The sequence below is a fragment of the Heloderma suspectum genome, chromosome 1, assembly GCF_057233095.1.
Source record: "Heloderma suspectum isolate Gila_16-S chromosome 1, 16-S_ref, whole genome shotgun sequence".
NCBI lineage: Eukaryota > Metazoa > Chordata > Lepidosauria > Squamata > Helodermatidae > Heloderma > Heloderma suspectum.
This window is the reverse complement of record NC_139458.1, coordinates 273168647-273195122: the sequence shown is the minus strand read 5'-3', so window position 1 is coordinate 273195122 and position 26476 is coordinate 273168647. Positions and strand designations below refer to the sequence as shown.

The 26476-nt window shown below is 44.5% G+C and overlaps 1 protein-coding gene across 3 annotated transcripts in view; it reads left to right on the top strand.

The window, feature by feature from the left end:
* GREB1 (growth regulating estrogen receptor binding 1) overlaps positions 1 to 26476 on the top strand; it is an 86663-nt gene that overhangs the window by 19587 nt on the left and 40600 nt on the right. For 2 of the 3 annotated variants that reach the window (XM_084830838.1, XM_084830847.1), the window contains exons 5-11: positions 10105 to 10287; positions 10904 to 11044; positions 13375 to 13488; positions 17664 to 17786; positions 20023 to 20163; positions 20291 to 20476; positions 24750 to 25100. In XM_084830838.1, the coding sequence (XP_084686964.1) occupies positions 10105 to 10287; positions 10904 to 11044; positions 13375 to 13488; positions 17664 to 17786; positions 20023 to 20163; positions 20291 to 20476; positions 24750 to 25100 (1239 nt within the window). Of the gene's footprint in view, positions 1 to 329; positions 346 to 10104; positions 10288 to 10903; positions 11045 to 13374; positions 13489 to 17663; positions 17787 to 20022; positions 20164 to 20290; positions 20477 to 24749; positions 25101 to 26476 lie in introns of those variants that run through there. The other variant, XR_014787195.1, reaches the window with a different exon arrangement.

The window sequence follows — 26476 nt, the reverse complement described above, 5'->3', positions numbered from 1 at the left end:
CAGGGGCTCCAGTCTGTATTGGGACGCTAGTGTGGCGGGTAAGAGGCCTTTTATCCTTTCTCCCTGCTGTGGTCCCAATCTGGATTCCCACCCACCCCTAACATGGCTGCAATTTATATTTCAGAAGAGTGATCAACTAAACAAGGGATCCAAAAACTGCAGGCTACAAGCAGCCCCTGTGACCCCCAGAAGAAAACAACAGAAAAAGGAAAAACTCTCTAGGAACAGGCTTTATGATTGCTGCCATATGAGTCTTATCCCTAGAGTATCCCCAGAGCATCCTAGGAAGTTGTGTTCAAAGGCTCCTGCTTGCTTCCTAGGGCACTCTAGGAATGGACTTCTATGGTAAGAAACATAGAGCCTGTTTAAGAGTGTTCTCTTTTTATCCTGATTTTTTTCTGAAAAAGTTCCAGGAAGCAGAATTTGGGAATTTGGGCAAGAGAGTGGAGTAGAGGAGGTAGAAGGACTAGGAGCCAGGATTCCTGGATGGTTGGGTGACTTGAGAACTGCGGTTTCTGGGAGGAGTGTTGGGGGCTTTATCTGATCAAATCAGGTGCCAGGCTTCTGAAATGCTCTTGGGCAGGAGTTGGATTTGAGTGAGTAAATGAGTGGTCTGTGTGAGTTCCAGGCTGTATGTGAGTTGTATGTGAATGTGCATGTGTATGTCTGCGTGTACGTGTGCATGCACATATGTGTGGCCCCTGCCACCCCAGTAGACACCTGCTGCAGCCCTGAGGGCTCAAAGGTTGCACGCTCCTGCATGAAACCAAATGAGTCAGTATTTGGCACTATAAATTACAGGTGCGGGCCCCTCGATCTGAATCGGGGTTACAGTGTGGGGTAATGGGTTAAAGCCCTCCTGCCCCCCATGCTAGGGTCCCGATCTGGATTGGGACTGCTGCGCTTAACACCAGAGTAAAAATGAACGAAAGATGTATGCTAACTACATCTTTGAAATGATGTCTGCTTTGGGTCTAACCTGCCCTTGGATGCGCTTACACTGGAAAAAGTACAGAGTGAGCCACTGTGTTCCAAATGCTGCATTACCTCTTATCCTGTAAGAATGTATTGACTCCAGTGCAAGGTTAAAGTCAGTGTCAGGTCAGTTTGCATTACAGACGCCCAAACTAAAAACTACACCTTGAATTACTGGGCTATTTCTGCCCATATCCACTGCCAGCTGTCTCTTATCTCTGCTTGTGCTGATATATAATTATTCATCTTCCCTTCTGAGATATGCATAGTGCTAAGAATCCATTGGTAAAATCGGCTGTACACAAAAACAGAGTAGTCCTTCTGGTCTCAAAATGTCATTGTTATCATCATCATCATCACTTCTCTGTATTTTTTTTTTTGTATTTATTTATTTATTTATTTATTACATTTTTATAGCACCCAATAGCCGAAGCTCTCTGGGCGGTTCACAAAAATTAAAAGCACAAGTAGAGCATAAAGATAATATAAAATATAAAAGCTTAAAACTACAGTATAAGGTACAAACAGAATAAAATCTAGCAGCAATGCAGAGATTTAAAATACAGTAACAATTTTAAAACCACAGAGCTAAAAGACTAAAATTCCTGGGAAAATAAAAAGGTCTTCACCTGGTGCCAGGGAAACTTCTCTAGGGAGCTCATTCCACAGCTGGGATACCACAGCAGAAAAGGCCCTCTCCCAGTAAAAATACCAGTATTTTTCTCTACACCCCCTGCAGGATACTTTATGTTTTTCATTCTGGTCTAATCTAAATATATTTACCTGGAAGTAAGATGTTTACTTCTTGGGAAGACAGCAATGACAAATCTTGATAAAATAGTGAAGAGCAGAGACATCACATTGATAACAAAGGTCCGCATAGTTAAAGCAGTGGTATTCCCCGTAGTAACCTACGGCTGCAAGAGCTGGACCATAAGGAAGGCTGAGCGAAGGAAGATAGATGCTTTTGAACTGTGGTGCTGGAGGAAAATGCTGAGAGTGCCTTGGACTGCAAGAAGATCAAACCAGTCCATCCTCCAGGAAATAAAGCCAGACTGCTCACTTGAGGGAATGATATTAAAGGCAAAACTGAAGTACTTTGGCCACATAATGAGAAGACAGGATACCTTGGAGAAGATGCTGATGCTAGGGAAAGTGGGAGGCAAAAGGAAGAGGGGCTGACCAAGGGCAAGATGGATGGATGATAATCTGGAGGTGACGGACTCGACCTTGGGGGAACTGGGGGTGGCGACGGCCGACAGGAAGCTCTGGCGTGGGCTGGTCCATGAAGTCACGAAGAGTCAGAAGTGACTGACCGAATAAACAACAAGTCCCATTAGTTTTAGTGGAGCTGACTTCCAGCTATGGGATTTAGGATTACAGCAGTGCGGCCTTATCAGTTTTTATAAAGGGTGGTATATAAATATGTTAAACCAACAAACAAAAATATTCATATTTACCTGGAAGTGTGCTTAACACTAAATTCAATAGGCTTTATTTCCAAGTAAGACTGTACAGCATTGCAAGGTGTTTTTTTTTATTTTCATGACGATAAAATGATTTTTATGGATAAATATAAAACATTTTTCTTGTCACATAACTCTGCCTTACAAGCTGTAATTCTGTGCATACTACCTTGCAAATAAGTCGGTCTATTTAGAGGCAGTGTGATTTAGTAGACTGAATCTTGCACTTGGATGGGAGAAACCTGGCTGTGAAGAGTGACCTTGGGTCTTTCTCTCTCTCCCCCTCTCTCTCCTAACCAATTTCCAAAGTTGTCAGGGAAAAATGGGATAAATCATGTAGGCTTCCCTAAGCTCCTTGAAAGAAGGGTGCAATACAAATGTGATGGAAGAAAGCATCTTTGGCCTCTGCATTAGAACTGGGCTTTGTGAGTAGGTCAGGTTCCCAGTCCTAAGTGAACTCTGAAAGAAATTTGAGTAGCACTGAACAAGGCCACTAAATAAGGTTTTCCAAAGCTCCTCATCAGATCTAGTATTAACTTTTGAAGAAACTCAAATTATTTCTTGCTGTTCAAGTGTGCTCTGGCAAATGCTTCTCTTGGAAGCTTCACATACCGTTTTCTGTACTATATTTAATTTTTTTATGTTAGAGAGTAAAAGTCTTTGGTGTTAGAGTTACTGTTGGCAATATTGCAAGGCAACAAGGATCTACAGAAGCCTGCCAATAAAAATCCAAATAATATAACATGAACCCAATATAAATAAAATTTGGAATTTGAGTTTACAGCTAGCTTTGTGTGAAGCCGCAGAGTACATAACTTTGTCTGGCAATAATGTGTTTTGCCGTGAGATCTTGCTGACTTTGATGGGTCACAATACAATCGGCCTACGATAGTAAAGGAATTAGAGGGGCTGTAAATTAGTGGTGTGTTGTCATTTTAAAGATACAGGCAGTAATGTTGTACCACTCAGCTCATTCATTGCTAGCACTATTAACAGCTTAAGGTTCCTAAGGTTGTTAACACAGAGGAAGTAGTATATGTGTTAATTGTGTGCTAAACCAGAAGAGAAAAGGGTAGTAAGGGACATTTGGTAATAATAACATAAGGCTACAACGTTATGCACACTTCCTTTGCATTAGGCTCCATTGAACAGTGCGGTACCTATTTTACTTCTCAGTAAACATGTATACAGTCATGCTGCAGTTGTTACATTATTATAATTTATTTACATTATTATAATAACGAGCTTCCGTCGTGCATTAAAAACGTGGTTGTTCAGGCAGGCATTTGGGGTGGGTTAGGGTATTTTAGAAAATGTTTTTACTGTAGAATTTTATTGTTTTAAACTGTTTTATTGTATGTCGTACATCACCCAGAGTGGCTGGGTGATCAGCCAGATGGGCGATTAATAAATTTAATAATAATAATAATAATTTATTTTTACATTACTATACCGTCCAATAGCTACTGTGATGTGAATGTAGGCCCCTTCCAACCCTATGATTCTATGTCTATGAATTCTGTGCACACCAAGATCACATTCCTTGTCTGAAGGGGGAGGGGGGGGCAGGCTGGATGGGTAATGGAAAGCCCTTTCCCTGCAGTGGCCTCTTGCAATGCCTACACATCTACCTGTGCATGCCAAGGGGAGAAGGAAGAGAAATAGAGTTCTTATATGTCCTAGGAGGATCCCTCTGTGTATGGGGACTGCACCCATGTGGGGAAGGATTGCTCCTGGTGTTGGCAAAGAGAATAATGTCTTTGTCTTACACTTGGAACAGTTAGTCAAGGAAGACACACAGCATAAGAATAGTCACACTATATATCTATCAAGTGATGTATATACCTTTGTGAACTGTTCTACTTCTTGAATTGCTTGTAGGACAAGAATTACGTTTATTATTGAAATCAATGTTGCACAGGCATGGTGTGCCTTGATCTCTTTTTCTGTAATTGTGGCACATTATTATTATTATTGTTGTTGACATTTCTGTACCACCCGATAGCCGAAAATCTCTGGGCAGTTGCAGTTCACTAGGAGCTGGATGCTAGTATTACCATGTATCCTCTATCACACCTCCATGTAAACATGCATATGTACAAGTGCACTCGACGGACACAGAAATATGAAGATCTTGGGCAGAAGTATGGTTCATCCATGCCAGATTGTAAGCTGTATTTAGACAAAGTGGGGAAATTAGCACAAGAACACCGATAAAACTCTTGCTTCAAGCCTAAAAGTTTTATTTTACCGCAGATATTTACTGAAAGAAGAATTGGCTACTATATCACCTCCAAGCACTGGACTGGCAGACTGTCCCTTTATGATTCCTAGTAGCAGTGATAGAACAGAGGCAGGGAGTTATGATTTACCAACTGAGGGGTAGGCGCTAGGGAAATGATGAGGTGGTCTTTGGAGGCACAAGCGCAAGGGAGAAAACTCAGGTTTCAGTGGCACCAGGTTGTACACACAAAGGGCTAATTGGATAGATTTTGAGTGATATCTGGAGAAAGAAAGAAAAGTAAAGTCAGAGTGGGTATATTTACCTGTTTTAGAGGAAGGGGCTTCACAGTCACTTTGAAATTCATTGAGAGAGGGCCTATCACAAGCTTCTACAGGTTTCTGGCCTCTAAGGATTGGACCATATTTTCTGCCAAGGCTTTAGACTGGCCAGTTTAGGTTACCTCATGGGTTGCCAGACATGTGTGGCAGTGTTCCCAATCCTGTGGAGCAGTGTAAGCGCTTTCAGCTGAACGTGCTTACACTTTCACTACAGACCTTCTCCATCAACACTGGGAGGTCAGGAATTGAAGGCGAGTGGAAGAACACACATCCCCAGGTTCCTCCATAGCAGGGGTGGGCAGAAAGTAGATATTTAGATTGTTTGGACTTCAACTCCCAACATTCCTGATTATTGACCATGCTGGCAGGGGCTTCTGGGAGTCGAAGTCCCAAACATTTGGAGATCTGTGTTTTGCCATTCTCCAACAGAATTCTGTTGGAACTGATGCAGGCGTTCCGTTTTCAAATCATACAGAGCAGCGGTGGGCAGAAGGTAGAATTCTGTGCCAATATATGTCCTACAAGCAGGACTACAGGCTGCTGCAGAGTCAGCTCAGAAGTGATCAGGAATCCATTTAAGACACTTTTCAGCTAGTGTGTGTTGACTTCAGTTCAAGCCCTACCTTCAGACAAGTTCAGTGATAATTGTAGTCGGATGTTGTTGTTCAGTCGTTCAGTTGTGTCCGACTCTTCGTGACCCCATGGACCATAGCACGCCAGGCCTTCCTGTCCTGTAGTCGGATGGGGACACATATTTATCGACTCCAGTATGTCCCTTTTTGATATTTCCACCCACATGTTACCTAAAGGGGTTATTATGCTTATTTGCTCTTGCTGATAACCATGAAGGAATCTGCTCACAGCAGGAAAATACACACCCCATCCAAAAGTGTCTTAAATCATTTCCTGGGCATTTCTGAGCTGGCTCCACAATGTAGATGTGCCTAGAGGGCATCTATAGGCTTAGAACGAAACATATCTCACATTAAGTAATTTCCTGAATAGTCTCTTTTACTTCTGCCTCATATTCATGACAAGCCTGTGATATGCCTGCAGGGCATAAATAGGGTCCATTTATTGATTTGTTTAAAAAGGTTGCTTTGTCATTCCAGCTTGCTGGCTCTTTGACTTGTGTGCACTGGTTATATTAGAGATTGGGGTTTTTAAGAACCATTTTGTCCACCTGCTAGGGCAAAAGCCCTGCTTCTGCAAAATATATGCACTCTCTCCCATTGGAATGTAAGTATATCAGTATAATAAGGTAAGAAAGGTAGTTTGAACACCAAACTGGAAGCTGTCAAATGCTCTTTGTTCTTCAGAGTTTCCTCTTAGAAATTTTTCAAAGAACCTTTAGGAAATGCACTTTCTGCACATCTCAAAATCTGTTATAATACCAATAAACAGAGAGCAAATTGCAGCATTCTTCATGGAGCATTAAGACTCCATCATGTTTGTGCTATTTTATTATTGGATTTCCTTTTTTGCTTAAGAGCCTGCAAGGCAGTTCATAGCAATAAAAGTGACTTCATCCAGGGCAGGCTAAGCTCCTACTGCCTCTTCTGTTGGGGCCCTTACTGTCAACATTTCCACCTTATGTAGATCGAATTTCAATTTATTTGCCCTCATCAACTCCATTCGTGATTTTAAAAATGGGCAACTTGTGGCCCTCGGCTGGGATGTTTTGGTCTACAAGTCCCATGATCCCTCACCATTGGCTATGCTGGCTAGGGCTGATGGGAGCTGTAGGCCAAAGCATCTGGAGGGCCACAAATTGCCCACCCCTGTGTTAAGGGATCCACTTAGATCTTAGATGAAAGGAAGAAATATCTGGGTGTTACCAGCATATTAATGTCATCTCACCCCAGATCTCTGTATGGCTGCACCCAACAGTTATATGTAATAATTAAATAGCATGGATGATAAAACCAAACCCCACAACATACATTCCTTGGGGAGAAGCAACACTCTAAGCGCCACCATCTGGCATCTACCTCTGGAGGAGAAATAGAAGCGCTGTGATGCAGTGCCTCCAATCCCCTAAATCACACAAACAGTCCAGAAGTATATCCTGGTTGATGGCATCAACAGCCTCTGAGAGATGTAGGCAAATTAGTAGGCTTGCACTTTCCCTGTCCCCCTTGACCAGGGCAGCCAAGGCAGTTTCAGTCCCAGAACCAGCCTGAAAACCTGATAGATAAGAATCTACATCAGTGGCCGGGGGCCTGTGCCTTTCATAGCAGTTTGAGCTGCAGGAATCAGCTACTTCAGCTTTGCAGAGCATGGAGATACGGAATTTCATCTGCTGATGGCTACAGATGAAATCCCTGTTAAAGACACGGGAGCAGGCAGCACTAATAGCATGACTGTTCCATGTAAGATTAAATATCCAGAAAATGGCTAAACTCACACATATCTTTGTAATGTCCCAAAGTTCAGATTCAAGAATGAAAAAGCAGTACATCCGTTTGTGATGTATATGATATTAAGAATGTGAAGAGCCTTGCTGGATCAGACTAAAGACCGATCTAGTTTAGCACCCTATTTCCCATATCTAAAGCTATATAAGTTGGTGGGCACCACCACGTTCTGGCATTACATCTTCAGATGTTTTCAAAACCTCATCAAGGAAATGGAACATTGAATGCAGCCTGGACTAGATCTAAAATAAAGGGTTCAGTCAGGTTTTCTCCATGTTTCTCTCCACCCATCCCCCAACCCTTGGCGTCCCTCCTTCAAATGACACAGCACCAAGAGGAGTGATAGTCTCTCAGATATGCTCCAGCAGAGTCAGCCAAATATAATTATCATAGACCACCGAACACTCATCAGATTATAACAACCTTTGGTCACTATTGATGCAGGCTGGTTTTGAACTGATGACCTAGAGGTGAAAGGCCTTTATCTGTGAGACTACAAATATTGATCTCTAGCCATCTCGAGGTCTCAGCCTTATGACAGAGATAAATTGGAACACCTCCTGGTAGGCTTGGCTCCCCTGACCTTTGCCTTATCTACAGTGTATATGGAAAACCTGTTTTATTTAGTTTGCTTACAAAATGAGCAGTCCTCCCTAATATGTAGTAGGTCCAGATGTTTGTGTGTAATTGGGGCATGACATACAATGAGCATCCACTTATTGAGTTGCTGGTAAGGTTAGCTTGGTGTTTTGACCTCTGTGTTTGGTGTACTATTGTAGTGTACCAGGGCTTCCCCAAATTCCCATCTTAAGGTGAAAGTGTGTGTGTGTGTGTGTGTGTGTGTGTGACAGAGAGAGAGAGAGAGAGAGAGAAAGAGAATTTCACAACCCCCCTTGCTTACCTTTTTCACGTGCTGTACACTGTCTGCTTTCCTCTGATCTACAGTTTCCGTGACATTAAAACAACCGCAAGTCTTTTTCCTGAGACAATCTCAGCCAGAGCTCATATAGGAAACACAATGATATCATATGATGCAGCCATTAGATTTAGCTACCTGCTAATCTCACAAAGCCAAACCAGAGCAAAGAGAGAAAGCATAGCCCTCACTCGGAATAGGCTTCCTGATGACACCATGTTATAGCCAATCAGATTTGGCTGCAGGATGGTGTCACAAAGTCCATTCAGAGTGAGGACAATGTTTCCTAACAGGCAAGCATTTTTCTCCCATTATGTAGGCCTCCCAAAACAATGGCCAAAATGGGGAGGATGTATATGTTTCATGAGGATTAACATTTTTCATTAATTGTTCCTCTCTGATTTGGATCAACACTATAATATATCGTAAGATGCCCACAAAATGATAAGAAGGTTTGACATCTACAGCATTGTTCTGTTTGGCCCTGCCCTCTGTTATTTTTTAATTGCCATATTTGGTGGGGGGAGGATGGGGGTAGAAACTGTTTATCCACTCATTCTTTTTGTTAATAGAAAAGGAAACTTGAAAAACTGTTCCAAGAACATGTGGGGCTAGGGGTGGTTTGGTGATATCGCTACAATGCCAGCCAATGAGCACTGTGCACAGCCAGCTTCTGCTGCAAACATGTTGTCAGAATCCCACAGACTACGATGAGCGGGCAGGAGTTGAATGGGTAAAACACTGTAATTAGTTATAGCTTCATAGTGTCTTAGTTTAAAAGACACATTTGTTTTGGATAGCTATACTTAGATTTGTACTTGTACTTCAGACCTATCTAACACAGAAATACTTAAAAGCACCCATACATTCAAGTTTTAGTTGATGGATGGTATGTTTGGCACTTAGAATATAACTTGTTACAGCAGAGGAAGACAATTTTCTTGCCGGTGGGGTGCCACCAAGAAATCATGCCACAGCAGAGTTAGCCATAGGGCCCAAATTATTCAGAGACTTGACAAAGGTGGGATAGCCAATACTGGACATGATACAGTTATTTTCTAATTTCAAATGAATTAGATTTGAACCCCAAATCCTAAATGTGTCGGATTAAAAGATTCCTTCCAGTGTTTGTTTTGGCAATTGTTTCTATAGCCCAGTGTCAGTTACTCCAACATATCTATGTGCTGCTAGGTTGTGTTCACATAAACACTTCAGTGTGGTACCCGTGGGAGAAGCCCTGCCTACGTTGCTTCAAGCCACTTCAGCATGTTGTGACCTGGTTGTGTGCATCTGCCATCATGTGCCGGATTTATGGCACATCACTGCAAATTTATGAAAGGCAGCATCTATTAGTGTGCCCCAAACCTAATGCTAAGGGATAGGCCTTGAATTGTTCTGGTCACCTCTGTTAAAATCTAAAATACGTAACTAAGGTTGTGGTCATTCTGTGATACCAATTTGTCATTTTTTTCAGTATCCATTGCTGTATTGATCTGGCTGGCTGGCAGTCTTAACAAAGAGAAATGGAATTTCCATCCCCCTCCAAGATGTCATTAAAACCACACATTAAAGAGATGGGACTGTTATTAAATGTAGACATTTATGAAGAAAAAGTTGACACCTAAGCGACATTTATGTGTCTCTTTGTGTGAGATAAAAACATTCACGTGGAGTACATTCTTTAGCGCTTCTCCAAACAACCTGAAGTGCATTATCTGTGCTATTTCACTTATCTTTCTCCATCTTTGTGTATTGTTTATTTCACCAGGTTTCTCTGGCAATTGTGTTGGCTGTGGCAAGAAAGGCTTCTGCTACTTTACTGAGTTTTCCAATCACATCAATCTTAAGCTGACCACTCAGCCCAAGAAACAGAAACACTTAAAGTATTATCTGGTCAGGAATGCACAGGGAACTCTTACCAAAGGATCTGCAATTTGCTGGAAGGGGGCAGGTGAGATAATGAAGCTGTCCCGTTTGAGTTCTGGAATTTCTCTGGAGGGTTTAGATACCACAGATATAACCCAATAGCAAACCATGGGTTAAAACACTGGGTTGTTTCTCCCTCAACAGCCCAGATGTCATGGAGCACCACCAGGTCATTGTGTGAGCGGAGATGCATGTGTGACAACCCATGTGGACACATAGTACACACACATCAAGAGAGTTTGATTGTCTGTGGCTCTTCCACACATCTGTTGCGTATTCACAAATGTGCATTTTCCCCTTACATGTGATAGAGAGTACAACTGGAAACAGTGGTTTATATGTGGTTAATACATTTGCGACAATACGTGTGGATTGACCTTATAGGTTAGCCTTGGCCAAAGCATGAGGCTAAAAGGTTGCTCTGAACTCTTTGGGGAAAGCTTAGGATATTTTAAAATAAATATGGACAGATGAATGTAAAAATCACTTATCTGATATGAATAATGGTTTTCTCCTTTGAAGTCATGTAATATATGTGAATCTGCCTGTGCTAAAAATGTAAAAGTTCAACTGTTGCAGAAAACGTTTGCAGGTATAAAGTGAACTGTTCTTACTGGACAAAGAACATCTTGCTTTTTTAGAGTTCAGAAGCCGGCAATCCACATCCAGCACTTGTCCCAACACATTCCAGCCTCCAGAGAATACAAGCTCCTCAGTAACTCCCATGAACGAGACAGTTCCAGCAGCACATCCAGTAGTTCAAGCTGGGATGCATCAGATGGGTAAATGTGAAGTCATCTCCTCTAGGATGTCACAGTCTGCATTTTTCTTTCCGTGCATATAAAAACAGCTTGGATGGATATGGGTAACTCATGGTGACTTAATTAGAAGACCGCGACTGTAAAATAATGTCAAAGGCTTATGGTGCAAAGAGCATAGGTGATTCCCGGGTTTCTGGTTCAGCTCTTATTGCTAGATGCAGCTATATGTGTCCGGGAAATATGAACAACATGACCACACTGCTAAGACTGTGCCCTCTGGATTTACACTGTGGGTTGCAACCAATTGCCATTCATACACAGCGATAGTAAGACCTGAAAATGAACATGAGCACTATCATGGAGTTCAACCATATGTGGTATAGATGTAGCCCCTGAGAAAGCATCTCTCTGTGTAGGCAGGTCCTAAAACATACATGGCACAAGATTATGCAGGATTACCTGGTGGTTTGGGTTCTGACTGCCGTTTTGATTATGGTAGGGACAAAGTTCAATGCAACTCATGCGCTAATGTAAATTATGCAGCACTAGTGTAAGGGACCTCTAGCGGCACACCAATAACTGGAATGTGACAGGAAGACAAAGAGTTTTTCCAGGCAGAGGGTTCCCAGCGCTGACAGAACACCCTGTGCAGTTATTCCTCTCTTTCTTTCATAATGGGTATTCTGCAGTAAGAAAAAAGATAGAAGAAGTGGTGGGAAAACATGGGATGATTACAAATGGACAATGGCTCCCCCCTCCCATTCCATGAATGATGCAGGGTGATTGCACAATAACAGCCTCATCTGGAAGCACCCTAAAACGTATAGTGACGTGAGCTTTCATATGGTAGAGCCCATTTTGTAAGATGTATGCAAACTATGAACCTCTCTACATGAGGCTTTTATCCTGCGATCAAGATTGGTTACTCATGGAACTTTGTGAGTCCGTTACATGATGTCATCAGGCTCCAGGGCCTCTCCCATGCTTTCTGACCTTTATCCCTGTTGTTTTTAAGATCGGGGATAATGAGCTATTTAAATATTGCAAGTTGAATTTTTCCATGAAAAGAGGAAGTTGTGCTATAACAGCAGCTATACCACAACATTGTCTAGTGGCTGTATAATGGAACATATAGAACTTGCAGATAAAGGAACTCCCCAGGGAAAAAAGCAGAAGTGTGTATAAAGGGACGATCTTAATCCTACAGAGAATCTGGAAACAGAAGCCCCAGTAAAGTTGTGGGATTAAAAGCCTCTGTGTAGAGAAGTCGTGTAACAGGTGGACACAGTTGGCTTTTCTAGAATCTGAAATATGAGGAAGGATGGCACTCTCTAGCAGCTGAGGCAATCAAGTGACCATCACGCAAGGTGCTAGTGCTAACAGTGCCATTCAGCAACACACTGTAAAAGCCACCACCTGGTGTGTAGAGATTAGATGGAGTGCCAGGCTTCTCAGCAGAAGCCACCCTATTCTGTCAGCAGCACAAGAGTTCCGGCAGCTATACAAACAGCACTAATTGTTGCTCCTTGGTCTTGCTCTATGTCAGGGGAGGGCCACAAAAAATGGGTGCTGGGCTGGATGACACACACATCCCCAGCCCTCCACAGTCCGAATGATGCCAGAGGGCACAGCCATGCTGTCTGGCCATGCCCCTGACACCATACTGTTCCTGGTGGGCGTGTCAGGAGAATGATCCTCTAGCCATGCCCACTGGGAAGCATCTGTGATGTGCATGGGCCTTCTACCCATGGCACTTTCTGCCATTGGGCTCAGGCAGGTGGTTTCGCCTGTGCAACAGGTGCCCCCGTGCCTTGGTTAAGCTGCCGCTTGGGCAAAGCATCTGGGACTGAGTCAAAGACTGGGGTTGCTCCTCCAGCTGCTGGCTCAGGTGGGCAGCTTCACCCACGCAGTGGCTTTTCTGCTGACTCGCATCCCCTGCTGCTATCTCTGATCTGTGATTGGCCTTCAAGCCCCATCTCCTGGAGGAATCCTGGAAGGTGCTGAGCCTGATGGGCAACCTCCCTGGGCTGGCTTAGCCCTACGGGTTGGAGGTTGTCCTCTCCTGCTCTATGTTATGAATTCAAACTGTTAGAGATGCACTTACGGAACATTGGGCTTTGCTTTGCTTTTGGACCGGGCAATGTAGCTCACATTTACTAGAGGTAACATATTTAGCTTTGACAATAGTATCAGGGTCTTTACAATGGTTGTTTAGCAGGAATAGTTCTAGTGCGTTGAGTAGAAATGCACCGTTGCATACTGAAAGGGATTCTGAAGGCAGATTTTAAGATGTACAACTGCATCTATGAAATAACTATATTTCCTGTTTTCTCTCCTTCTTATTGACACAGCTCCTGATCACCTCCCATCCACTGCATGCTACCCAGTTTACAATGGCAAAGACTCTCCCCAGCAAAACTCAGTGAAAAGCAATTTATCTTCCATGACAAGACCATCTGTATTAGGTAACTTATTTTCTTTCTATCTTTCTTTCTTGTATTCCTACCCCGACTTTTAGGGTAAGCCTTTGCAAGGCAGCTTGCAATAAAAATGTTTAAAACAAAACAGTTGAGCGAGCATCAGCATCAGCATCAGCATCATCAAAACATTAGTTTCAAAACGTATATAGGAGACCAACAATAACATCAATAAAAAGCTTAGTGGAATAAAGAAGTATTTAGGGACCTCTTAAAAGGTCACAAGAGGGCAAGTGGACTTCTTGGGAGAAGGAATTCCAAATGTATGGAGCCACCACTTAAAAGAACCTGTCCCTGGTACTGATATGTCAATAATATCTGGCTTAGTGTCACTTTGCATGTTACATACAGGTACACTCCTGTATGGCATGTACCTATGGTGTTACTCATGGCATTGTACGCTGCACATATATGCTTCAGCTGCACTTGGTCTTAGGTCCAAGCGGTGCAATATATGCAAAGACAGGTTCTGTGCGATGGGTACAGGGGGTAGTGGCTATCTGGACGATTGATTCCAGAAGGTGCTGCTTGAAAACTCCTGCTTGGCCCCATGGTATTTGTGCTGTGGGGTCCCAGATGGTTTCATCTTGTCTCCCATACTTTCTAACATATATACATGAAGCCACTGAGTGAGGTCATCTGGGGATCTGGAGTGAAGTGTCATCAATATGCTGATAACACCAAGCTCTATTTCTTCTTTTTATCTGACTCAGCTGAGGCAGTGAAAAGGCTGAATTGGTGTCTCAGATCAGTAATGGACTAAATGAAGGCCAATAAACTGAAATTCAATTCAGAGATTGCTCTTGGTAGCTGGTTCCTCTGCCTGGGGAGGTGTGGTTCAACCTGGACATGTTTTGGACATGGTTGCACTCCCCCTGAAGGACCAGGTTTGCATTTTGTGTGGCCCTCCTAGATCTAGCGTTGTCACTAGAAGCTGGAGAGACCATTTGAGGCTGGTGCACCTACAAATGCAGCCCCTTTAGGATAGAGATAGCCTGACCACTCTTATCCATGCCTTGCTAACCTCCAGATTAGACTACTGTAATGTGTGGTAAGTAGGGCTGCCTTTGAAAATTGTTTGGAAATAGCATCGAGTTCAAAATGCAGCTACTAGGCTCTTAACTGGGACCAGGTTCTGGAAGCACATTCAGTGCTTAAATGACCTCACTGGCTCCTGGTCCATTTTCCGGTACAATTCGAAGTGTTGCTGCTTGCCTTTTAAGCCCTAAATGGCTTGAGGGCAGGTTAGCTGAAGGATTTGCTTTCTCCAACATAAGCCTACCAGTACACTGCAGTCATTGGCAGGCCTTCTCTGGGTGCTCCCGCCATCTAAAGTGAGGCAAGTTGTGATGAGGGAAAGGGCCTTCTTGGCGGCATCCTAATAGTAGAATGCTCTCCCCATATGCTTTCGGCACCAGGCGAGGACTTTTTCTCTTCAGTTTTCTTCTTAGAAAATGCCAATTAAAATAATTACAATATAATATGAGAACATGACAGCATCGTTTACTAATATAAATATCAATTTTAAATGAAAGTCCCAACATTGGAATTCATAACAATGTAGGCTAGCAAAGCAGTGAATATCATGTTGCTTGTTCCAAAGCTCTGGTAAAGGTTGCCACTCAGCCATAACATTTACACTGCCAACCATTTCTTAATCGAACAATTTCACTGAGTTTATCTGCTGCTTTTATTTTACTGTTGATATATTTTGTACTTTTATTGTGTATTTTTCTCTTTTTTGTAAGCCCTCCTGGAAATACTTTTATTAGAGAGCAGAATATAAATTCTTAAAATAAAATAAACATTTTTATTTCATGCTATGTGGTTCAGTAATCATTGCAGTGGGAACTCAATGACTTAAAACGTTTATTTGTAACATTCATTTTTATGTCAGTTCCATTGAAACTAACTTCTAAGTAAATGTAATTGAGATCAGAAGATAGGCTGAACCGTTCTGCATCTTGATTCCCCACACCCCTTTGAGAATTATTGGCTTGGATCTAGGCTTAGCCATACTTACGATACACCCATTGAAATGAATGGGACTGAAGGTAGTCATGACTAAGTCCCATTGATTTCAATGGGTCTACTTTGACTAAGTGTGGATCCCAACCCATTGGGTCTTCTGGGTTGCCAGAAGTCATTACATCTATTAACTCTGAACAAACTTAACGTGTGTACATTCTGGGCCAAGCAGAATGGAATCTAGTACTCTCAGAAAATGCCAGGGAAGACCATGTTAATGCCAGGGAAGACCAGGGAAGACCATGGTACCAGTTCTATGAAAAGAGAACATCGTGCTAAGAATCAAAGTTTTCCATTCATAGTACAAGTACAGGACAATAAATATTCATGCAATCTTTACGAGACAGCTGTGGCAAACCGTTGTATTCCTGTGTCTGCTCAGCTACTGCCATCTTTGCTTCATGGGCAGAACCAAAACTCTTGCTTATTTGGAAATCAATTTCAGGGCTTTTTCGATAGCTATAGGATTTATGGGAATGTGTGGGGCTTTTTTTTACTTAGGTCAGCTCGAGATGGTGACATGGATTTTCAGTACTAGTGTTTTATTAGCGCTAGGGCTTCTCCCTGTGCATTTGCTAGAGAAAGACAAGTGAATGACTGGCTCAACTATAGCACAAGCAGCTGTATGTTGCCATCATGTGGTAGAACTATAAAATATATCAGTGAAAGGCAATATTTGTAATGCTTCCCGTAAGACTGAAAAGCCTTGCACTTGAAAGGCCTCACTAGTCACAGAAGATCTGTAATCAGATGGTTTTGTTTTCTGTTTTAAATAACTAGCAGCCCCACACATCTATTCTGAAGACTGGGGAAGTGGCATTTGGGAAGGAAGGGGTGTTTCGCCATTTCCCCACTCTAAACCTTGCCCCGCTCTAAAACTCGGGGAGGCTGGAAAACGTAACAGGTACTTGTAGGCAGTGCAGACAGGTAAACTCAGTATGCAGTGATGCCACATTCTATTTTATTGACAAAAATGCAGTTTCAGGAGGCTGTGAGTTTAAATGGAAGGTTGGGCAGCAAAACATATCCTAGTTAAATTAAAGAAGCGTCAAGTAAGGCGAGACTATTGCAATGAAAAAGTGTTCACAGTATAACGAGTTGCCCTCACCCAAGAAATAAGGCAGACCATGGGCAGTATCCAATGCTGTCACAGCGCTAGCACGAATGATGTTGCGCTAGCATAAACCAATGTCGCCACAATGTCACTAGCATTTGCTAGGCAAAGGGGAAAAGCGGCAGTCAGCAAGCTCTAATGACGTCATGCTAGCGCCAGTTTATGCTAGCGCTGTGACAGCATTGGATACAGCCCCATAGGATTGCTTGCTATGAGGTACACAGCATTTGATGTGCTGTGCGGCTTTTTCAAACACCACTGCCCTGTTCCCAGTTTGTCTCAGGGCAGAACTAGACAGCATGAAAGAAGCAGGTCGGCTGCTGTGAATGACACCCCTATGTCTTTCATTCTTCATAATGTCTAAGGCAGCCTTCCCCAACTTGCCCCCCCCCCCCGCACACACACCAAAATGTGTTGGTCTACAGCAGCCACCATCCCCGACCAGCACAGCCATGCGGACTGGGGATGATGGGAGTTGTAGTCTGACACATCGGGAGGGCACTGGGTTAGGGAAGGCTGGTGTAAGGATACTCAGTACGTGATGTCATTTGCACCACCAACAAAAACAGTGGAATGTGTCTAGAAGCTACGTCTTTTCATCATTTTTACTGTAGAGAAGGCATAGAGCCGCCGATCCAGATCGAGACCTTAGTGTAAGGGTCCTTTTCAGATTTGGATCAGGGGTCCTCTGCTTACTGTAGAATAAAAATGAGAAGAGGACATAGCTGCTACACACACCTTTAAAGTAATGTGTTTTGGTTCTGAGGTTTCTCTCCTCACTGTTTTTTGTTGGTGGTGCAATGTATTTTTAAATGTTTAAAAAACTGCTTAATGCTTTCTCGAGTGGATAGAGATTTTGTATTAGTTTTTGTACTGTTCAGTTTTTGTACACCATCTTGTTCCTGTGGAAAGGCAGCAGAAATGTTTTTAAAAGAAGTCGTTGAAATGTCCAGGCCTGTGCTTGCTCACGAGGGTGGGTCCTTTTTAAATAATCATTTCTGGATTATTTAATGTTATCTAGGCACTTTAACAAATCCAGGGCCTCCTAAAAAACGCCACAAAGGATGGTCACCAGAGTCTCCATTGTCCAACGAAGCTTGGAATTTGCAGCCCAGCCCACAAATTGCAAATAGAAATAAAAGTGGTAAGTGAGGATTCTTTTTTAACGCCTTTTAATAGGTGGCTTCTGGCCATATGCCTACTTGTAAGCTGGCAGACTAAAGGGGTCTGTATAACTTGACTAGAAAAACATACGTATTCCCCCACCCTTGTGTGATAGATGCTGCTACCTAGATACATCCAAGCCCTGAATGTCTATAAATAAGGCAAGGGTACAGAAGCTCAGGCCCGCAGGCCAAAGTCCTGGGGTCCCAGTTCAGCCCTTCAAGGTTCCCAGATGGCCATGGCACTTTCCCCCAGCCACTGATCATTTGGGGGCTTCCTGGCTTTCGCTCAGATTCCCCACCCCCACCCCCATTCTCAAAGGCTGAAATGCCCCTCCTAAGGCTTAGTCATTGGCAGTAGGAGCGTCAAGCTACAATATGCTGGTTTTTTGGCCCCGACCCTTTTGCCTTTGGCCACACCCACCACTGGAATGTGGCCCCTGAGAGCTTCTCTGAAATGGAATCGGCCCTTGGGCTGAGAGATGGTCAACATCCCTGGAATAAAGGTTTGTACATGATTGCTTTTGGGCTCATGTTTACTGTGTGCATTTTGCGGTCTTTAGCCACACTCGGCTTTAAAGGTTCATCTTGTATCTCTCACTTCCTGAAGCTAGGCAAATTGTCAGACCTTCTCAAATAATAATAGAAGTAATTTTCAGACTCTCTGAGGTAATATAACATTGTCTTACAATTTATTCCTTGAGGCTTATAACATATTCATCGCCTTTCTACCTGAAAATAATGGGCAGGGTACGTTTGGCCGGATGTCACCTGCCCAGTGCAACTTTCAGGGAGTGCCAGTGTAGCTCTCAGACAGTTCAAATTAGAACTGCGTGGAAATGGCTTCTTGAAATTCTCCACTTTACTTGCGGGCAGAGAAACTTGGGAGACAATTTCACCAAATTTATCCATGGGGAGGAGAAATTCTCAACAGTTTCTCACAGGAAGGGCTCCTCATTGGCAGGGCTTCTAGCACAGCTTCTTTCTTTTTTTGGTAAGAGTTTTGGGGGGTTTCATGCTGCTGCAGCATCAACTGTCTTGGCAGGCAGAACCCCAATTTGAATCCACTGCAATGTAGGTGGGCATAGTGTTGTGTCCAGCTCCAGGGATGAGGTGGAGTTAGTGCTCTGCCAAAATCTGTCCTCCAATTTCCAGAAAGTTTTCTCCCCCCAAGAAAGAGGCTTCCATTGTTCAGCCTCATTCAGGATGTTTTATATTAACAGGACATTTGTATTCACTCCTTGGGCATCTCCTAAATAAGCTAAGCCCAAGAAATTCAAATCCAACCCATGATAATTTATCTGAAACTTTTTCACCATTGAATTTCTTTTCAAAAGCAATTTCTCTTCTAACAAATTGAATGAGAATAGTAAAAAAAAATGTGGCAGAAATTTTCTGCACAGCACTAGTTCAAATGAGAAGTAGTCAAAAGACAGTAACTAGGCCTTGTCTGCTCCCTTTCACAGCCTTGTGCTGGAACAGGGAGATCGAGAAGGAAGTGCCCCAAGCTAGGAGCTCCTTGGGAATGGCGATGTAGGTTGGGCTGGAGGAAATGTGCAGTTCATTGACTTGGGAGAATGTGAGGGCAGGAGAAATGTAACAATAGCAAGAAGGAAGGAGAAGGAGCAGAAAGAAGGGAAGGGAGAAGCTGTAGTGTTAGAACCAGTAGAGCAGGAGTGCAGAACCTCTTTCAGCCCAAGAAGAAGCTCTCAGGAGCCACATTCCAGTGGTGGGTGGGTCCGAAGGCAAAGTGGGCGGGGACAAAGCAAAAGGGGTGGAGCCAAAATGCCAGCATATTTATGCTTAAAGCTCTTACTGCCAGTGACCAAGCCTTAGGAGAGGCCTTTGAACCTTTTAGAATGGGGGAAAAACTGCACAGAACCTGGGAAACCACCAAACACTTGGTTGGAGGAAAGGTGGTGTGGCATTCTGGGGAACGCCAGGAGGCCAGATTGGGCCCCCAGAGGACCGGGTGTAGCCCCAGGCCTGACTTTCTGCGGCCCTGCATTAGAGAACTTGTCGGGTTAGGAGGAACACCACTGACAGGAGCCATCGATGTTGATTATGGTACATCTTAGGCCCTTGTTGTCACAGACGGGCTGAAAGCAGAGGTAGACTGGTATGTTTTTTTCCCCTTGCCCCCTGAGCCAACATGCTAAATGGATATCTTTATTGCAGTCCTTTATTCCTGGTTAAACTTTCTGAATTGATTCATAGATGGAGGAGGAGGGCTGTCCTGCTTACCTCATGCTGCCTTGGTAGGACCAGCGTCTTCTCCAGCGGTGGCCTCTGGAGAGCCAGTTTCAATTCCTGATAACTTGCTTAAAATATATAAAGCCAAGCCGGTCATATTTAAAGGTAACACATAATGTATAGAACAACAACTTTTAAACAAGTGCGGTCTACTTTTTCTTCTTCTTTTACCTTGCGACATATTCACTTGCCTTGAAATCTGGCATCCAGTATGTTGTGCTTTGTTTCACAGGGCATGGAAACTTCCCCTATCTTTGTGGGAACCTTAATGATGTCATAGTGAGCCCTCTTTTGTATACATGTTACAAGAATGCACAGTCTCTGTCTAGGGCTTATGAGCAATATGGAGCCTCTACAATACAGCCAATTTCAGAGGAAATGCAGCTCTTACTAACAGTTTATTACCTTGTTCAACTTGGTGAGTTTTTTCATCCATCAGCCTATAATATCACATTTGAAAAGGTTTTGACATGAATTGGCAAATCTGCAAACAGTCATAAAAAAGTGGCTTTCCAAGTGGACATTAAATATTTTTTGTTCGCACATTGACAGTGTTCGCACGTAATGCTAAACCACAGTTTAGCGTTTCATACGTGAACTGGAATGAGCACAAGTGCAACTCAGCCTTATGGACTCCTCCCTCCCCTCCTCTCCTCCTGTGCAACCGAGAGGAGGACTTTGGCAGCATTTAGTTTCACTTTCCCCTCATCTCAGCTCCTTGTTGCTTGTGACCTAGTCCTCATGGTTTATATCAGCTTTCCTCAATCTGGTGCCCTCTAGGGCTGAATCTACACATAGCAGTTATACCGTTATCATACCGTTATCATAACTATTGGGGCCTATTGGTGTCATGTGTACCAATAGTTATGATAACAGTTTTATTTATTTATTTATTTCATTTCTATACCACCCAATAGCCAAAGCTCTCTGGGCGGTTCACAAAAATTAAATCCAAGCAACACACAATAAAACAATTTAAAATATACAGAACATTAAAACCACAATATAACAATACAACCACAATAAAACCTAGCAGCAGTGCAGGAGTTTAAAATACAGATTTAAAACAGCAAAGATACAAATTTAGAAAGCTAAAATGCTAAAATGCCTGGGAAAATAAAAAGGTTTTCACCTGGCGCCGAAAGGAATACAATGTAGGCGCCAGGCGAACCTCACTAGGGAGCTCATTCCAGAGCCGGGGTGCCACAGCAGAAAAAGCCCTCCTCCTAGTAGCCACCCGCCTCACTTCCTTTGGCAGGGGCTCACGGAGAAGGGCCGCTGATGATGATCTTAAGGTCCGGGCAGGCACATATGGGAGGAGGCAATCCTTCAGGTAACCTGGCCCCAAGCCGTTAAGGGCTTTGAATGTTAACACCAGCACTTTGAATCGGGCCCGGAAATGGACTGGCAGCCAGTGCAGCTGGAAAAGTACTGGCGTAATATGAGCTCGCAGGCCAGTCCCTGTTAACAGTCTTGCTGCCCTATTTTGGACCAGCTGAAGTTTCCGGACCGTTTTCAAAGGCAGCCCCACGAATAACGCATTGCAGTAATCCAGACGAGAAGTTATCAGAGCATGGATAACTGTAGCAAGGCTATCTCTGTCCAGATAAGGGCGTAGTTGGTATACCAGCCTAAGCTGATAAAAAGTGCTCCGTGCCACTGAGTTCACCTGTGCCTCAAGTGACAGTTCTGGATCCAAGAGCACCCCCAAACTACGAACCTGATCCTTTAGGGGGAGTGCAACCCCCTCCAGAACAGGTTGAATATCACCTAGCCGGGCAGACGAACCACCCACTCACAGTACCTCCGTCTTGTCTGGATTGAGTTTCAGTTTATTAGCCCTCATCCAGTCCATTACCGTGCCCAGGCACTGATTCAGAACAGTCACTGCCTCACCTGGTTTTGATGTAAAAGAGAGGTAGAGCTGGGTGTCATCCGCATATTGATGGCACCTCAGCCCACACCTCCGGATAACCTCCCCCAGCGGTTTCATGTAGATGTTAAACAGCATGGGGGATAAAATAGAGCCCTGTGGAACCCCATGGCACAATTGCCATGGCACAGAGCAGTAATCCCCCAGCACCACCTTCTGGAATCGGCCATCCAAGTAGGAGCGGAACCACTGTAGTGCAGTGCCTCCAACTCCCAACCCAGACAACTTATCCAGAAGGATACCATGGTCGATGGTATCGAAAGCCGCTGAGAGGTCCAGGAGAATCAACAGGGTCGCACTCCCCCTGTCCCTCTCCCGGCAGAGGTCATCCCACAGGGCGACCAAGGCAGTTTCCATTCCAAAACCAGGCCTGAAGCCCGACTGAAATGGATCTAGATAATCCGTTTCATTCAACAGTGCCTGGAGCTGTCCTACAACCACCCGCTCAAGCACCTTGCCCAGGAAGGGGATGTTGACCACTGGCCTATAATTGCTAACATCCTCTGGGTCCAGGTTAGGCTTTTTCAGGAGTGGTCTAATTACTGCCTCTTTTAAAGCGGCAGGCACCACTCCCTCTCTCAAGGAGGAATTTACAACCTCCTGGCCCCAGCCGGACAACCCCTCCTTGTTTGATTTAATAAGCCATGAAGGGCAAGGGTCAAGCACACAAGTGGTCGATCGGACTTGGCCAAGCACCTTGTCCGCATCCTCAGGCCTCAGTAACTGAAACTCATCCCATAAAACTGGACCAGATGGTGCTCTGAACGCCTCTACCAATGGAACTGCATTAATGGTGGTGTCCAATTCATGACGAATCTGAGCGACTTTATACTCAAAGTGCCGTGCAAACTCGTCACAGCGTGCTACCGAGGGTTCCACCGTCTCTCTCACTGGCCCAGAATGTAACAGGCCGCGAACCACTCGGAAAAGCCCCGCTGGACGACACTGAGAAGATGCAATGCTGGTGGAAAAGAACTGTCTCTTTGCCACCCTCACCGCCACAGAGTAGGCTCGATAGTGGGCTCTTACCTGTGTTCGGTCAGACTCAGCACGAGTTTTCCTCCACCTGCGTTCTAGCCGTCTCCCCTCTTGCTTCATTGCCCTCAGCTCAGGTGTATACCAAGGAGCTGGCCGGGCTCTGCTCAGAGGGAGAGGGCGCTTGGGCGCGATCGTGTCAACCACCCGAGTCATCTCTGCATTCCACAGAGCGACCTGGGCTTCGACAGGAGCACCAGCCATACCAGCAGGAAAATCCCCCAGAGCCCTCTGGAATCCATCGGAATCCATTAATCTCTGGGGGCGGACCATTTTAACAGGTCCCCCACCCTTGCAGAGGGGAAAGGCCGCCAGGAGTCTAAACCTCAGCAGGAAGTGATCTGACCATGACAAAGGGACAGATGTTAATTCCTCCACTTTCAGATCACCATCCTCCTGCCCAGTCGAGAAAACCAGATCAAGCGTGTGTCCTTTTGTATGTGTTGGGCCGATGACATGTTGGGACAGCCCCATGGTTGTCATGACTCATGGCGGCCATGAAGTCCTGAGCCGCCCTGGATGCAGCGGCCTCACCATGGAAGTTGAGATCCCCCAGGACCATCATCCTCAGGGTCCTCAACACCAAGTCCGAGACCACCTCCGTCAGCTCAGGCAGGGAGTCTGATGGGCAGCGGGGTGGGCGGTACACCAACAGAATCCCCAATCTGTCCCGGGTACCCAACACAAGGTACAAACACTCAAGATCTGCGCTCGAATGAGCAGGAAGCCTGGAGAGGGAGATTGAATTCCTATAGACCACGGCAACCCCCCCTCCCCGACCCTCAAGTCGGTGTTGGTGCTGCACCGAGTACCCAGGAGGGCACAGCTGGGAGAGAGTGACCCCTCCCAGTTCCCCCACCCAGGTCTCAGTAATACATGCCAGGTCAGCCCCCTCATCCACAATCAAATCATGGATGAGGGAGATTTTATTTTGGACCGACCTGGCATTCAGCAGCAGCACCACCAGACCCGAGGGCAGACTGGTAAGGCTGCCAGGAACCATCAGGTTGGGGGAAGAACCAGAAGAGGGGACAGCTGTAAGGTGTCTAGCCTCTCTTCTCCTCATCTGGCCTGTTAATCCCCCAACGCTATACCTCCCCCTGCCCGTGACCACAGTTATGGTGGCACCTCTCTGACTCCCTGAGTTGCCCAATAGTCCTCCCAGGCACATATTAAAATGTTAAGACAGTATGATAACGGTATAACTGCTATGTGCAGATTCAGCCCAGATGTTTTGAACTTCAACTGCCATCAGCCCCTATTTTAGCTGTCTCACACACCATAATATTCTAGTCTAAGTAATGGCATCTATAAAGGCCATAGAGGGCTCTGGATTTGTGGATGGTTTTGTCACTTTGCACAGTTTATTAGCTCCTGTCTTGTCTAACATCAAAAGCACCACAGCCATTCAGCTATATAAGGTGTAACTTTAGGAAAATCAGTGACAGCCTTTCCCAATGTGGTACCCTTCAGATGCTTTGAACTACAACTCCCATCATGACCAGCCATTAGCCATGCTGGCTGAGGTTGATGGGAGTTGTGGTTCAAAACATCTGGAAAGGCACTAAGTTGGGGAAGGCTTGCTGTGTGTAAAATCAAAACACTCAACCTTTTGAAATGAGCTTCATTTAGCTCTCATGCTCAGAACAGAGGGGAATAATTTTGTAAGCAGATGAACTTCTCATATGACCCTGCTTTTAATGCCACGTTCATGTTTTCATAGCTTCGGACCAGGTGCCTTTGATGGAGGACTTGGAACAGATCTTCATGCGTTCGTGGCGGGAGTCTCATCTTTCTGAAATCCGACAGTACCAACCAGCCATTCCTCAAGCTTTTCCGCTGGTTCCTGGCCCAATGGCCCCTGTAACGTCAGCTCAGCTTCCCTGGTTAGCGGGGCTGGCAGCCAGCTCATGTAATGACAGTGTTCACATCATTGAGTGCAACTATTCTCTAGCTGAGGGGCTCTCCGAAATGTTTAAGATGCTCCTTGAGGGAAAGCTAGTGAAGACCAACTATGTGGTGATTATACGCGCTTGCAGAAACAGAACCATTGACTCTTGCATTGCTGTAACAGGTGAGCTACTAAGGAAACACATGGAACATTCTAGCATTTTTGTTACTGAGTGGCTTACGGCTTTTTTCCCCTTGTGGGGGTAATTATTAGCAGTTTAATGAGCAATATACTTTACCTGTTGGCACACACAAAGCAGAATTTCATATACCTGTTAGTGTAGGAGGGCACATTTGTTGAAAGCTTTCTTCAGGAATCAGATGTACTTGTAGAAAACATTCTATCTTTACTTCAGGGGTGCAGAACCTCAGCCCCAGGGCCAAATCTAGCCCTCCAGTGGTCCTAGCCTAGCCCTCTGGGGTTCCCCTGTTTCCCAGGCCCTATCCCTTTCCCCAACCACCAGTTGTTTGGTGGTTTCCCAGCTTCTTGTGCAGTTCTTTCCCCATTCTAAAAGGTGGAAATGCCTCTCCTAAGGCATTGTTACTGACAGTAAGAGCTTCAAGCTAAAGTATGCTGGTATTTTTGGCCACACCCCTTTTGCTTTTGGCCCTGCCCTCTTTCCTTTTGGTCCTACCCACCACTGGAATGCAGCCCCCGAGGGCTTCTCCAAAATGGAAATTGGGCCTGAGGCTGAAAGAAGTTCTGCACTCCAACATTGGCTCCCCACATTATTAGAACTCCCATAGCCCTGTTCACACATTACTAGCATATACAGCCAATGTGTGCTGAGGGAGCGGGTGGCGTAATGGTGGCAGGCTCCATGCCCTGACCTCTGTGTGTATGTTCACTGTAAGTTCTGAAAAGAAAGATGTACAGTTGTATGCATAGAAAGCTCCATGGGATCAGGAATTCTGCTTTTCCAGGGCACCTAACACATAGAGATAGTTGTAGTCATGGTGTGTTTCATACCTTCAAATGAATGCACATAGGATGGAGGTGGAATCTGCTGTCAGAAATCCACCCCCTTATGTGCATTTCACCTGTGCTAATATGAAAAGAGGCACATGATGGGGAAAAACGTAAAGCAGCAGCCACACAGTATATAGTCACCTGTTCTTATTCACAGGGACAGACTTCCCTATTAATACAATGCCCTGTGCTGCAAAGGTATCTCTTTTACGTGTCTTACATTGGTAACTTGCCCTCCCGCTAAGAGCCCTGCGCAGCATTTTAGCCTCTCAGACAACCCCATGAAAGAGTCTAGCCTGCCCTGTGAGATAGTTATTTGCCCAAGAATATCCTATGTACTTAGCCTATGTACTTAGCCTTAGCATAGGAATATCCTATGTACCTAAACTCGATCCACTACACTACATTCGCTTTGTATACGAAGAAGGATGTCAATGTATAGACTGGATTTTCTTCTCTTGGGATTCAATGTGTAAAAAATTCCCATTAAGACTCATGCTAACAAAAATGCATTATATTACATGATGGCT